This window comes from Haliotis rufescens, unplaced genomic scaffold (assembly GCF_023055435.1).
Source record: "Haliotis rufescens isolate VD_foot unplaced genomic scaffold, xgHalRufe1.0.p SCAF_4, whole genome shotgun sequence".
NCBI lineage: Eukaryota > Metazoa > Mollusca > Gastropoda > Lepetellida > Haliotidae > Haliotis > Haliotis rufescens.
Window position 1 is genome coordinate 53,530,103 of NW_025964112.1, and position 13,571 is coordinate 53,543,673.

General features: G+C 37.1%; 1 protein-coding gene across 5 annotated transcripts in view; it reads left to right on the plus strand.

The window, feature by feature from the left end:
- LOC124110984 (collagen alpha-1(I) chain-like) overlaps nt 1–13,571 on the plus strand; it is a 109,547-nt gene that overhangs the window by 33,808 nt on the left and 62,168 nt on the right. For 4 of the 5 annotated variants that reach the window (XM_046470506.2, XM_046470509.2, XM_046470507.2 and 1 more), the window contains exon 3: nt 10,905–11,069. The exons of the other annotated variant lie outside the window; for it this stretch is intronic. In XM_046470506.2, coding sequence (XP_046326462.2) covers nt 10,905–11,069 — 165 coding nt within the window. The remainder of the gene's footprint in view (nt 1–10,904; nt 11,070–13,571) is intronic. 5 annotated transcript variants of the gene reach the window in all.

The window sequence follows — 13,571 nt, forward strand, 5'->3', positions numbered from 1 at the left end:
GAAAAGAAGTGGATAAGTTAAATAATATTAACAATTTAGCAGCTATTTATGACAGAATCCCTGTTTAGATTTCACAAGTTTTAGAAGTTACATGAATAATGCCAGACAAACAAACAAACAAACAAACAAACAAACAAAACTAAAGAATCTCTTTAACATGAACATTTTTAAAATGTGGGTTATATGATGCTGCATTGTGTTTATCTTCAGACAATGAATCATTCAAATATCATTTAAGATAAAAAGAATGTTACATTTTTAATCAAAATTGATTTGCAGTGGGGCTGTTATATTTAAAACAAAAATGTAAAACAAAAGTTTCTTCAACTTTGACTGTATATGCACCATGCTATCGGTGAAATGCCATTGCATTAGTGGAATCCAGAGTGGGTATTGCACAATACAGCAGTAATACCAGTGTGATATACAGCACACTTTTCTTATCCCACATGTCACATGACACCACCATTTATCAGTCTGAGGTTGAACTGCCAGACGAAATCTTGGCTTGTTTTAGCCCTAGGGTTTAATGTTTACACACTCTAAGCATAGGAATTGTATATGACTAAATCTACTGAGAGTGATAACCCAACAGCTACTCTTTCTCGTATGAAAGAAATTTGAATGTCAGAAAAAATGAGTTTGCCTTAAAGGTAGGTATTAGTTTACAGGATCCAGGGATCCTCAATCTCACCACAGTCAACTAAGAATGCCATCCATCACAATTCAGCTGAAACTAAACAGTGTGAAAATTGCTGCTTATCAAGCTTCTCCCAAAATATACTACTCAAAAGAAGTTATAGAACACCCAATTGTTTCATATTACTATGGTTTATCTGCCATATCATGGGTGAATGACTTTGTGATATGAAAGAGTCGGGTGTTCTTTACCTATGACATGAAATATTAGAGTGGGCATGTGACAAATATGGGTGTCATGAAACAGACATGTTGTTCACAGTGGTAGACAGTTAATTAAGTAATTGAGTGAGTATGGTTTTACGTTGCTTTTAGCACTAGTCCAGCAATATCATGGCAGGGGACACCAGAAATGGGCTTCACACATTGTACCCATGTGGGGAATCGAGCCCAGGCCTTCGGGGTGAGTGACCGCTTTAACCACTAGGCTACCCTGCTGTCCCAGATGATGAATACTATTCTGATCGGATGCCCAAGCACTCATTAGAGTTTACTAAAGTATTATCATTGAAAGAAAAAGTATTCTATAAATATAAAATATAAAGTAAAATAAGTTATGTTCCATCCATCAGTGGGAAGTATTATCAGTTCTCGAATACAACACAATTTAAATGCTGGGTCCCAAAGCTAATGCATCCGAAACATGTAACCTGCTGATAAGATTAATTTTCAAGTCGAAAAAGAGTAATTTTGACTAGCATTCTATTGTGCGACACAGCAATGAATTTCCGTCATTGCACAAGAACTATTTTTATCAGGTTATATATACAGGTTGCTTGACTTTGTCAATAAAAGCTGCTCCCATAAGTCAATGACAGGAAGTGTCCTTAGGAAAGCCCTGTCACTTTGATGAGTCAGTTTGTTGTCAGTACATCCATGGCTTGACTCAGCTTTCCTTGGTTTGCTGGAGGAAAGGGTACCAGGTGAAAGTAATAATAATGAGAGTAAGGGGGAAAGTAAAAATATAAATTAATTTTGATTAAATAATCCCATTTGTAATCAAAAACACAATTTTTAAAAATAATAACTGTTTTTGACAAATTTAGGACTGGTTTATATGTTATTCAAGAATCTGACAGTCCCCTGGCGTAAATCATTTGTAAATGACATTTACTGGTCTAGAGAGTTTACCTTGTTTGGAACATGAATTCTATATTTTCATTGATTTTTATTTTATTTTCTCATGACATATACTATGTTCATATTGATTATATTTGAACTTCATACAATGTTAAACAAACCAAAGGAGATGAGGCCACACAGCAAGAGGAAAGCTAAAACCACATCATCATCATCATCATCATCATCATCATGGCATGTTAGGCTTAAAAGCAAAAATACATTTCGTGATGTTTTTTTTTTCTGTGCTATAATTTGAGAAACAAAAAACTTGTAATTACTTGGGAGCTGAACTGTTGTTTTTGTTGTTGCTAATTGCTCATTGCTGGTTACACAACACTTCTATTGCTATGCTTGGTGGCAGCATTCATTGACGAGGCCAGACCTGTGGAATGTCTTGTTTTACAAATTTAGGGTTTTAAAAGACAGGAGGCAAAAAATATGTTAATTTCTATCTTGAATATGAATTTTAAAGGAGATACATTTCCATAGAATAATGGGCTATTCAGGTAGCTAGCTCACTGTTAATGATGGGTATTTGTGTAAATTATTGCTAATTGGGTATTCAGATAGCTAACTCCTGATGGGGTATTCAGATAGCTAACTCCTGATGGGGTATTCAGTTCGCTCACTGCTGATGGGGTATTCAGTTCACTCACTGCTGATGGGGTATTGGGGTAGCTCACTGCTGATGGGGTATTCGGGTAGCTCACTGCTGATGGGGTATTGGGGTAGCTCACTGCTGATGGGGTATTCGGGTAGCTCACTGCTGATAGGGTATTCAGTTCACTCACTGCTGATGGGGTATTGGGGTAGCTCACTGCTGATGGGGTATTGGGGTAGCTCACTGCTGATGGGGTATTGGGGTAGCTCACTGCTGATGGGGTATTGGGGTAGCTCACTGCTGATGGGGTATTCAGTTCACTCACTGCTGATGGGGTATTGGGGTAGCTCACTGCTGATGGGGTATTGGGGTAACTCACTGCTGATGGGGTATTCGGGTAGCTCACTGCCAATGATGGGGTATTCAGTTAGCTCACTGCGTATTCGGGTTGCTCACTGCTAATGGGGTATTCGGGTAGCTCACTGCCAATGAAGGGGTATTTGGGTAGCTCACTGCCAGTGAAGGGGTATTTGGGTAGCTCATTGCCAATGAAGGGGTATTCAGTTAGCTCACTGCAGATGGGGTATTCGGGTTGCTCACTGCAAATGGGGTATTCGGGTAGCTCACTGCCAATGAAGGGGTATTTGGGTAGCTCACTGCCAGTGAAGGGGTATTCGGGTAGCTCACTGCCAATGATGAGGTATTCGGGTTGCATTCATTGCACTTACATGTTTATATTTTTTTAGAATGCATTATGTGTGAGTGGTGGGTACAGCATAGTGCAGGATGTGCTTACCCATTTTTAGAAACATCTGGTGTCATCACTGATTTTCAGTGATCCATTCTTATTATTTTCACGACTATTTTGCCCTTTACACCCACTGAATGTACTAGAGAGTGTTGTTGCTGACACTATTCAAAGTATGGCCCTCTTCCATCTTTTCTACCTATTCAAACAAAAGAGTGACAAGATCTGACACGTCACACTGGAGCAATAGGTGCATAGAGGCCATGAATACTGTTCCATACCAGCACGGTAGAAGATAAAACTTTGGTGACTTACAGACCTGAAACAATCTGTGATGCCGACAGGAAAATTAGATGTGATTTATTTTGGACATGTAAGGTAGCAGCTGAGGAGGGGAAAGGCCATACATGTTGGCACTGGTGTAGGCATGTATAGCAATACATTCTCTTGCTCATGAGGGCAGTTTGATTGGATGGCTATTTTTACAAATAACTTAATAGGATGTTCGAATCCAGCTAAAAAATCCAAATGAAACTTTTGTGGCAATTAGGCCCAGGCTCTTAATAGATGAAGTAAAATACCCTGGATGTTTAGGGATGTACTGTTTGCTTGGGAATACAATGTTCCAAGTTATGTAGTTCTCTTATCCTGACAGAATCACATGGAATGTTCCCCTATGACTTAGCCACAGCAGACAGAACTTGAGATGCATTGCAAAGATGATGTTATACAGTGATCGCTCGCTATTGCGCTACCAATGGGGTCCAAATAATTGGTGGGCGTTATAGACGATGAGCCGTTTAACCGAGGCCGAGGCGGGGGAGCGCGCTCGGCAAATCTCAAATCATCAATAGGCCTATGTGTTTTCCTCACGTCACGTCAAAATAGTATATATTTTTATGGACCTAGATCTACCTGTAATATCATTCATTTATTAAATCTGTCAAATTTCACAATGTCTGAAATACGTATTCCATTCTAATTTATCATTTTTTATCAATAAATTAAAAAATTATTCACTATTTCCCGCGATGTTATTGAAAATAAAATTCTCGGACACACATTTCGACAACGGGTCCGCATCGAACATGTCAAAGAGCAAAATAAAGACTATTTTAAGCAAATCTTTAAATATATTATACAAAGTGATAAATAAAATCAACAAAAATATATCTAAAAGTAATCAAACTTACATCTAAGTTATTATTTCCATCGTTTCGTGCGATCGCGTGTAATGTAAGTCAAATGACATCTCGGCTTTCGTCGCCTTGAATTCTCGGCTCGGACACAACGTTTAATGCAAAAATATATGCATGAAAAATCTTTGTCACAGCTCGTAACCTAGCACGATACATTCGCGAAGTTCCATATTTTTAATATATATCGTGATTTCCTGCTTAAAACGTTCAGAATAACACGATTTAACAAAAAATCTTTCGCTAACTTCTGAAATTTATCAAACACGAGCTTTGTATCACAGCTTGATTGGCTGCCTGAGGTCACGTGCTCAAAATTGACCAATCACGAAACTTGTAGCAGATTTCGGCAAGAAAGCGTCATTAGAAACAAATTTTAATCCAATGAAATCGCTTGTTATAACTACGGGGAAAAAACAGGCGATGTTACGAAAGCGCGATTACGAAATGAATGACCGCCGTGTTGTGACAGCAACTACATGTGTGTGACAGTTAAGCCTTAAATTGGATTGCCCACTAATTAAGAATATAAACTTCACTTGTGGTTCTCTTTTATTGCATGCATGCGCTTCTAAGATCAAAGGATGTATAGTGTGAAAAGTTCACTAGTAGAACAATCGTATTTCCGGGACATGCCGCGGATGTTTTCAAACAGATTATTAGAACTCCATTCAGCGATAAACCGTTGATTATGCAATGATAAGCGTTATGTGCAAATAAACAACGAACAACAATACAATCATGTCTGTGTAAAACTCACAGTATTAAAAGTGTACATAAATTTTGGGAGCCATGCGTTACCGCGCGTAATAACCGAAGTAGCGCTTTATCGAAGAGCGCAATAGCGAGCGATCACTGTACCATTGCATTAGGATCGATACCAAAACGTCGCCTTTACAGTAAATAAAGAAGTTGTTATTCATAAATTGTCTATACTTTGTGATCAGTCAACTTCTAAGTAATGCCTATCAAACAATTCATTGCCAAGTTGTCTGGTTCACATCGGTACCTCTGCCACTATTTCAGTAGTTAAAGTGCCTGGAATGGACAGGCCGCTTATAGTACCTGATGCGTTTGCTTATGTTCGCTTACTGCAGCAGTCCATGAGAATGCTCCAGACCTTTGGCCTGGTAATTGAAGGACAACCCACTGACCTGTGTGTTACTGAAGTCTTCAGATGGATTGACATTTGGAATGGATGTTCATGTGTGTCATTCAGAGCAGGAGTAGCTTTCAGGATTTAAATAATGTGCATTAGATGTACAGGGAAGTATGCTAAAGACAGCAAGGATTGGTTGGTTGTTTCAACAGAATTGATGTAGTGTTGAGCAGTAGTCACAGACTGTTTGTTGTTTAACGTCTCACCCAGACAATCCAGTGACTGACATCATGAGCATCAATGTATGTAATTGGGATATGATAACGTTCATCAACCGAGTCAACGAGTCTGACCACCCGATCCTGTAAGTTGACTATAACAACAAGCATGGGTAGCTGATGATCGTACACAGTGCCATATTGTTTCTGTAACAATGGCAGCAGTGGACATGGTGGACAATAGTGATGGACAAACACTCATTATTTCTGTGGACACTAGTGATGGATGGTTAGACACAGTCACACGTTGTTTCTATAACAAAGGCAGCAGTGGATATGGGGGACAATGGTGATGGACAGTTAGACCAAGTCACACATTGTGTGTGTAACAATGGTAGCAGTGGACATGGTGGACACTGGTGACTGATGGTGAGACACAGTGATGCATTGGTTCTGTAACTGTGCAAGCAGTGGACATAGTAGACAATAGGGATTGTCACACATTGTTTCTATAACAGTGCTAGCAGTGGACATGGTGGACAATAGTGATTGTCACACATTGTTTCTATAACAGTGCTAGCAGTGGACATGGTGGACAATAGTGATTGTCACACATTGTTTCTATAACACTGCTAGCAGTAGACATGGTGGACAATAGTGATTGTCACACATTGTTTCTATAACAGTGCTAGCAGTGGACATGGTGGGCAATAGTGATTGTCACACATTGTTTCTATAACACTGCTAGCAGTAGACATGGTGGACAATAGTGATTGTCACACATTGTTTCTATGACAGTGCCAGCAGTGGACATGGTGAACAATAGTCATGATAGTGATGGACAAACACTTACTTGTAACAGGAGACAACAGAGATGAGGCCAATGCTTTTTCAGAGGACATGTCTCATAATGTTTATGTATTTCAAGCATCTTGAATAACATTTTCAGATAAAAACATTAAAAGCAAAAAAAGCCATGGAAGTGTTATGATAATGGGCATCTCACACAGTTGTGGTATGTCGCCATGTTAACTCTAAACTCATCAAGACATGGATGGAATATGTCTGTGATCATAGCAACACTGTTGTATCTCTACTATTTATGCTAGGCAAAGAGCATCCAGAGATGTATCAAATAAATAATTTCATTGAACTAAATAATAGATGCTGTACACCATTTGAAAGCTTACTTTCACAATATTTACTTCAAATATTGACTCATTGTTGTATTTACATTCCAGCTGTTGAAGGGTTAAATTGTCCCATTGACAAGTGACACACTGAGTGACTGGTGAAGTTATGAGATGAGTTGAGCACATTTTGAATGGGCTGATGCAGCTTGAGCTGAATATGTTTAATGGGGAATGAAATCATGGCTAGGAAATACGTGTACAAGGACCACCCAAACCTCTTACACGGCCTGTGTGACTCTGACCCTGACTAAAACACCTTCCTTCTCTGTCTGGAGAGAGGGAGTGGGTAGCCAGCCTTACCTTGTCACAATGGGTTTGATTTCCGCCATGGATAGCATAAAACATGGCAGATTCACATTAAAAATCACCTTTGAAATTGTTAATATAACAATTCTTTATATGCAAAATACTGTCGCTCCTTCACAGGGTTCAATTTTGTTGGTAGTACCACCCCACTACCAATCCTCTCACCCCTACTCGCTACGCTAGAATAACCCGATGACCCAAGACCTCAATGAAAGTTGGTGCTGGTGCAGCTCAGTTCTTTAGCTAGATTCATCTTGTTATGACCGGTTTTTCAGTGAAAGTGCCTTGTATTAGCCCTCCTCCCTCAGCTAAAATCGGCTTATTACACAGGCTGGTAGGTGTGTAGCCCCACTCGCTCACCTCAGTGTTGGCACCTGATGTAGGTGGCACTGAGATGGGATACCGACACAAACCAGATGGTCACTGGACCAGAGGAGGCCATGTTGAGCAGCCTGGGCGTTTTATGTTCTTGATACAAGAGAAAGTGTTAATCTAATTACTGCCCTGTAGTGAGGATGTTTTCTCCATACAACAGACTATCAGGAGAAAATTGTCTTTCTTCCGCTGCTCTCATCTCCTTGGCAGAGACTGTTATTGAAGCTATTATTTTTGGCTTGTACAAGTGCTCATAGGGGTAACGTCAAATCAAACATTATGTTCAACATGTCTTTATTTTCAAATTACATGGATTTAGTCTTTGAAAGGCATTGAAGTGATACACATAAGGAAGAGAATTTATGGATGTCAATTTCTTTATTATGAAGAAAACAACGTTTTGGAGTATATGCTTACTTCCTTCATCAGATGAATGAATTATGGTTTGTGAAAAAACCCAGTTAAATGCTGCCTTATATTTCTGATTCAAAACATAAAATAAGAAATTTTGTTACCTGGAAACAGCAACGTCACACTAAGATAAAGAAGAATAATGATTTTTTTTAATTCAAATTTGTTTTAACATCCAACTTTGTGAACAATTTCAAACCCATTAATGAAAGATAAAACAAATCTGTATTTAACACCAGCAAAAGAAAGAAATTTGTCCTCACCAATAAAGCATGAAACTACTTTTACATGAGCAATACTGGGCAAGCAATGACCCCTAAAAGCCACCAAGTGACCCTTTGATGCCATGTGTGTTTCCGATTCATGTTTAATTAGCTGGACCATCCCTTTGTGAGTGGCCACAGCAGTGTGATAACTACAACACAAACACAGCCAGCATTGCTTCCTTACTGGGTGACGCCCACAAATATACATAAGTGGAGATAGTTGCTACTTTACTTTGATGACACTGGCATTTTCAAGTGTGATAATGAGGATAAATACCCAGACAATTTCAACAAACACCTTGCAAAGGTCAATAATATCTGGAGAGATCATACTTAGAGCCTTCAAAATTCATGCTAGTCAGCTAGCCCGACACTACTAAATTTTACTGAAGACAAGCAAAAATCCAGTGATGGTAGTCCTCATTGACTAGAAGCATTTGAGGGCAATATGTCTTTATCAATTCTCAATGCTTTGATTTTAAAGGCAGTGAATTTCTAAGACTGTACATAACATACCTCAGAATGTTTTTACAAATGGGTAACATCATGTTTGGGATTTCTTTTTGGGAAAAATGTATCTTTAAACAGACCCAGACTGATTCTTAATGAAGGAGAACCTGAAATATTTTCAAATAATGTAACAAATACCTCAATAAATTGGACGAGGATGAGTGCTATAATGATTGTACTTTATAGTTGACACATGAAATGTATGACAAGATGTGATGATTCACATCTTGAAACTGGAAACCTTGTGCGGTCATTTAAGAAAGAAAATAAGGGAAACCATTATTGGTAAAAGTTCATTTTGTCCATTAGAGATCTGTTTCCTTGAAGTCTTATCTCAATTTGTTTAAGTTCACTAATAAGGCTAGTCTGTGTTCATGTTTATTTGCAAATATCATCTTACTAGTAACTATAGGTCCATAGGCGATGGGGTAGCCTAGTGGTTTGCTCATCATGTCAAAGACCTGGGGTAGATGTCCATTTCTGTCACCTGTCATCACATGGCTGGGATATTGCTAAAAGTGGTGTAAAACACATCTCACTCACTCACTACTGTAGATCCATCTGCTTTTATTAAATCTGCTTATCTGTGTGTCCATCACTAGTTAGACGACGTAGGTTTGTTACGTTACACTGTGATGCTGCTGATGCACCACTTGTTTTATGGAAACAATCATGGCCTGGATTTTTATGAATGCTGAAATTATTTTAGAAATTGGGTCATGGAATTTGAAATATGTTTTTGAATAAAATAAATTCAGTGTTTTATGTGATTCACATTCCAAATTAACTGTATATGGTTACATTTCATATGAATAAAGTGAAGCGTGAGTATTTCTGTGGCAGCCATGGTTTGCTTGGTCTGTGAAATGCTGCACAGCGTGAAAAATGTCTTGTTAGGAGTCATGTGGAAAATGGTTTCTAAGTATTCTTGAGTATGTGGCAATGCATGGACAATAAAACCCAATGACATACTTCCTTCATTGCCGTTAAATCATTTCAGTCGGACTGGTGAAATTCCTACTGAAGAAAGTACCTCTTAATCATTCCGCAAGACAACATGCATTTCAAAGAGAAAAAAACACTAAAGACACCAAAACTAAATTCTCATCCGACCCAACATTAGAGAACACTAAAACTTAATTTGACATAAGCATTTTGTGTGGATTCCATTGATTCTGGAGGAATTCTTCACTGGTTTCTTGTGTCATTTTAAGGAGAAAAACAGAAGTAAAAGATCTTTTTAGGAAACATTTGAGCATGATTTGGACATTTTGAAAGGTTAGTTTGAAATGTATCTGTCATCGCTTAAGAAAGGTAATACCACACAATGTTAAAAATTATGATGCTGTAATTAAATTCTTCTTTGAGGTTCGTGGATGCAAATCTCTCAAAAGTGAAATATTTTACTTGGATTTTTTAGATGAATTTCAGAACTCATGAGCTACCAAAATGTTAAAAACAGATCTGACCGAATTTTGTCGTCACAGGCATGAGATCCTAACATGACATTTTAAAAAAATAATAAAATGTCAAAATAGAACTGATAGCTTTCCCATACTTTGAAGGGAGTCTGCCATATGGAGTCATTGGAAAACATTTATGGAAGCGGAAAAGTTTGGTAACATTACTTCCACTGTGGCCTCAAGATGGTATAGATGATTATTTCTTGAATGTTGCTGACTTAACCAAATATGAAATTACAATTTTTGATTTCAGTTTATTTTTAATTTAGTATTGTTTCAGAATACATGGTCGTCAGTGATATGAGAAAAACTAAATTATTGTAAATTTGATTGTGATGCATGTACCTTTTATGATTTTTATTCATGAATTTTAAAAGTATGTCATGGAATAGACCAGGAACTTTCTCATTAAAGAAAAGATTAAATTGTTTGTTTCGATATTTTTGATCATCAGAACATACAACTTCAGTTTCCTGTAAATGATTTTATCAACTCACTAGTAGTTTGCCCCAAGTTTGATTTAGTGAGTGAGTTTATCTTTTGTGGCGCTTTTGACGTAGATTTCAGTATGTGCATGTCAAATTTCTTTAATATGTCATATGAAAGCAACACCATGCTTACATTTTTTTCAGCTTGTCCTATGTGTTTATATGATAATCATGAAATGTTTTATTGACCAAACTGGGCTGTTTTTTAGTTGACGGTCAGTGGAGTGCGTGGGCATCCTGGTCAGAATGTACACACGATTGCTTGCGCCACAGACGAAGAAAATGTGATAACCCAACCCCAGGCAATGGTGGTGCATATTGCAAAGAAAACGGTTTAGAGAGTGAAATATGTACAGGAGACGAATGTCGAGGAGGTAGCTGATTGGTTAATTACCTCACTTAGTGTGTTGTGTAGGGATGCTTAGAAACAGTAACAGTGGTCCCCCAGAATGCACTATCTACCGTTGCGCAATTAAAACCTTTTGCATGATGTTCTGTTCAATATTGAGAGTTACATTGATACAGTTCTTCTGCATGATATTTCTCTCATTCAAATAATGAATTGCACTGATCATGTTGAACATTTTCTTCTTCTGAAGTTCTCTAGCATGATGTAGTTGACGCTCTGCACCATTTGTCAATACTTCTTGTACAGCATTCATCTTTCTGCAGCTTTAGCAACGTCTCTAGACTTCTCTTGACTGGGCTAGTGACATGCCATATATATTTAGATGTACTTCTTGTTCATTGAACTCTGGATGCATTTGTTTATGAAATTGTTTGCCTGTTCTCTATGATAATGTATTTGCAATTGTGGATTAAGTGAATATAATTATTTGTTTAGGATGATTATTATATTTGAGAACTTTTAATGTCAGTTCCAATTTGTTATTAAAGGAATTAGTTAATGTCAGATAACACTTTCATGCAATTTTTATGACAGGAAGTTCCTATTTTTATCTACAATGTTATAATAACTGACTATTCAATTAAACATTTTGATTTCTGTATTACCTTTGTGGCAAATAAGGATGTCTGAAGACAGTGTACTGATCTTTGTATAAGTGTGTAACCTTTTCTGAGATAAGTTTCTTTGTTGAAGCTGTGCTAGTTTGGGTGTTCATTTGTTCTTTAGCACCAGACACACTTTTCTTCAAATATGCATTAGCTATGGAGACGTATGGAGCAAGGACTAGTCATTTTAACATTTTCATTGAGAAGTCTTCTTAATTGTGATGATTTTACCTGACATGGACAAAAACCTACTCTGTTAGAAAACATCATTATTTCCATATGTCAGTGTGCAACTTTTTAAGCAAATAGATGAAAAGCATAATAATTTCTGTGTATTTCAGCCAAGTCAATGTGTCGTGTAGATGGATGTTCCATTCATAACGTGATATATAAGTGCTAGAAAGTCATGCACAGAGGTTGTCATGTAGTGATGTAAAATTAAAAAAAAGGTAGTCTCACATCCCATTCACATTTGCCCTGAAGCAATAGATGACAAATTGTAAAATAGGCAATTGATTGTCTTATGTTTGTTGTCAAGCTAAGTATCATTCATTGCTATGTTAATGATTAATTGTGGATTGAGGGTACTCATATATGACAGATGATACAATATTTTTATAGCAGACATAACATGGCTCAAGAAAATTATTTTAATTTTATGGGGTTATAAATTTTGGTACAAGACTTCCTTATTTTATTATTTTTTCTTTGAATAGTCAAATCTTCTTTTGAACAATTTGTCCAAGATAAATATTGGAAGTTTGAATCATATGAGTTTCTATATGAGTGTCTTGGAAGTTTGAATAAAATGAGTTTCATCATTAATAACATTCTATTTAAGTGAGTAACATTCCATAATGAGTATAATTTAGCATTATGACTGTCGTGACTCATGTATTTTAACTTGCTTACGATAGTCATAGCACTTCGATCACTATATTGAACACGGCCATAGCATACAAATTTAGTCCCCTATTTGTTCAGGACCTCAGTGGCAAGAAGGTTTGGTGGTAATTGAAATAGTTTTGTCAGTTTAACAGATTTTACATGTTAAGTTTCCATTCCTAGAGGAGTCAGCAGCTCATGTTTCTCCTGGCATAGCTCTGCTGCTCTGTAAGTGAGCTGCTTCACATAGTGTAATTGGTTGTGGAAAGAAGGTCTTAGACATCCTATGTGTGGAGACCTCAGAGGTGTCATTTATCTCACAGAAGACACTGTCGCGACCATAAAATTCTCTCCCTTTTGTGGCGACACTTGAAACAATGTGGGTAAAATCACATTCATCTTTGTTATTTTTTTTCAAGTAGAAAAGCTTAGGTTTCTGTGCAAGAGGTTTAGCCCATTGTTAATGTGGCAAGTATACATGTCTAGACTCTCATCGTAAGTGTTGAATGGCAGGGAGCAGGAAATCTTATATCTTTATATTCATTGGAGCAAATGTTTTTATTACATTCTAAGCTGAATTGTTCCTCTCAGTTTACATATACAGTAATGCAATATAAATGTTACTAACAAGTTATCTGGACTGACTTTAATGGAGATGCATGTCTTTTCACACTATGCAAATCATGTTCACTGCCACACTTAACTTGTGAATGTTAAGAATGTCCAGACTCTTTCATATTCAGGAATGAATCCACCAGCTAAACTGTATTGGGCAAAGAAAGATTTCATAATGTGATATGTAAATAAATAAAAGTGTCAAAATCCTTTTCATATTTATTAGAAATCTCTGCTGTAACATAACAATTAATGATATATATTGTACTATTTCAAAAGAAATATTTGAGGGGGGGAAACGGATGTTATAAATTTTCTCATTTGTCTTTTGAAAATATATTAGTACATTCATCTTGGTTAAC